The sequence below is a fragment of the Penaeus monodon genome, chromosome 29 (assembly GCF_015228065.2).
Source record: "Penaeus monodon isolate SGIC_2016 chromosome 29, NSTDA_Pmon_1, whole genome shotgun sequence".
In the NCBI taxonomy this organism is placed as follows: Eukaryota; Metazoa; Arthropoda; class Malacostraca; order Decapoda; family Penaeidae; genus Penaeus; species Penaeus monodon.
This window is the reverse complement of record NC_051414.1, coordinates 37,266,730-37,269,059: the sequence shown is the minus strand read 5'-3', so window position 1 is coordinate 37,269,059 and position 2,330 is coordinate 37,266,730. Positions and strand designations below refer to the sequence as shown.

At 38.4% G+C, this 2,330-nt stretch overlaps 1 protein-coding gene across 1 annotated transcript in view; it reads right to left on the bottom strand.

Moving 5' to 3' along the window:
- The window catches only part of LOC119592221 (protein sel-1 homolog 1-like), a gene marked incomplete in the record, with an annotated part of 11,343 nt that overhangs the window by 4,942 nt on the left and 4,071 nt on the right, over positions 1-2,330 (bottom strand). The window contains 4 exon segments of the mRNA XM_037941052.1: positions 20-215; positions 620-843; positions 1,598-1,772; positions 2,017-2,114. Coding sequence (XP_037796980.1) covers positions 20-215; positions 620-843; positions 1,598-1,772; positions 2,017-2,103 — 682 coding nt within the window.

The following is a 2,330-nucleotide window of genomic DNA, read 5'->3' as shown; positions in this document are numbered from 1 at the left end:
ATTTAACATAGAGGCTTACCTGTATGTGAAACCTTCCTGTAATAGGTAAGGGCTGTCTCGCAGTTTGAAGCTACACTAATGCCTGACCAGTATCTGTAGGCCAAGGCCATCTGTGCCCACTGGCTACCACCCAGCGCACCAAATGTGTAATACACAAGTGCTTTTGCCTGGCTTGAATTTTTTCCAATTCCTGTGGCATACATGAAGCCCAATCCCTACGGAGGGGAAGAAAGAATTACGTTGTCAGATATACCAAATGCAAGTCTCAGCTGGGAGATAAAATGAATCGGTCAGCAGTTACAAAATATTTTGTATCATTCTTATATTTGTATTCATGAATCTTTCTCTACCAATTTAATATAATCGGCTATAAACAAAACATTTTTGGCTGACAAATAATAATAACAGAGAAAAGAAATATATGTAAAAGTAAACACTGGAACTAAATGCACAGCAGATGCAATTAGGCTACAAATTTCATAAATCAAATTAGTCTGCATAACCCATGCAGACCCTTATTCTACACTGACACTGAAACGTCCAAATTCATCCTTCACAAAATGATGCCAAACATTTCTATGTAACTCTTTGTAACGGGGCATGGAACCTTATAACCTACCATTTGAGCATCAGCATTGCCTTGCATGGCTAAGCTCTCAAAGATTTCTACAGCTTGCGTGATGTTCTGCTTGAGGTGTTTCCCCAGCAGGCGTGCCCAGGCCACCTTCTGCAGAGCCTCTGTGTGCCCCAATTCTGCTGCTGACTGCAAGAATGTGTAGGCATGCTTCTCATCCTGCTTCGTCTGGTTCAAGATGGCCATAGCTGCATCGTACAACTCGTTTGCTAGAGGAAAAGAGAAAGGAAATAACAATATTGATTTATCTATTTTTTGTAAAATAAAAGCAAGCATTTGTAGGGATTGTGATTCTTATAAAATCCTGCCATGACATTTAATGATAGCAATAAGATTTTGTAGTAACATCCACAAAGGGGGGAATGTTGCAACTTTAAAATACCGGTGACATCAGTAACTGCACTATCTATCTAGTATCCAATCTCCTTTATACATGTGACACAATTTGATTATTTAGTCCTAGGGATGTGAATCACTGATGAGGTGTCAAAACTTGGTAAGGTGTTTTTGTGTGTGATTTTCTGAGGACTATAGTGCCTAGCAAGCATAAATCTGATACTGTAACTGCTTTCCTTCTCTACACTATCTACACAAGAATAACTGCATTGCACTCCCAAACTTAAAATATGAAGTTTTTAATCTACATAGCAAGATGTACTAATTACCACTACCACTAGTAACATGACCCCATGACGATGAAAATTTTTATCTAAATTTTACACAAGATAGAGAAAAAGTTAGAAAGATTGTAATAAAGACACAACACTGAGAATTAGAATGAGAAAATCAATGAGAAAGAAATAAACCTCTGAAAGAAATATCAACTGAACTGGTAAAATAATAATATATACATTTGAAGAATATAAAGAGCTACCTTTCAAGCTGAACTCCAGACACAAAAGAATGGATATAAACATAATACTAGGAAAGGGAAAAGGAAAAGTTAGTAGCCTATATTCTCACCTCTGATTTCCTTTGGCGTCAATGGCTTTTTGGGTTCCTTATCAGCCGTGGTCTCTCCATCCTTCTCCTCCGCACCCTCTTCTCTGCTGGCACTGTCTCCTTCATCATTTACAGTCTCTGTCGATTCTAGATTCTTTTCGACTTCACCCTGTTCCTGGTCATCAGCACTGATTAGCTGGAAAAATGCAACAAGAAAATGCCTCAGATCTGAGAATCAAAAGAGCAAGATATGAGAAAATGTTATGAGAAAATAATTACAAAAAGTGTGCTGAAGCCACTCTCCCCAGCTATCTGAATAACGAGTATGCATTTTCTATTCTTTATGGAAGTTTACATGACAGGCTATGGCTAACTGGGAACCATGTGGAGAGTCGAAGGGGGAAAGTGAGAGAGGAATAACTTTGAAATCTTAAACTTACCGTTGTTGGTGTTGTTTCTGCTGACACCAGCACTACACAAGCAAGGGTCACCAGGAGGACCGCCCACCATGCCTTCAGTCGCGTCATCTTATGGTGCTCTGTTGGAAGAAAAAATACTTTGTGAGCCCTCATCATATAAAAAAATACTTTGAGCCCTCATCACAAATAATACAAGTCATTAGACCAGTGAAATAAAAAATTCTTTGAGCACATAGGGTTTCCAGAATATGATTTGAGGTCTTATCTTGCTGTTTATACTGCTATGATGCTAGCAAAAAAATCATCAATAGCAACCTATAAAAACACATCTACAG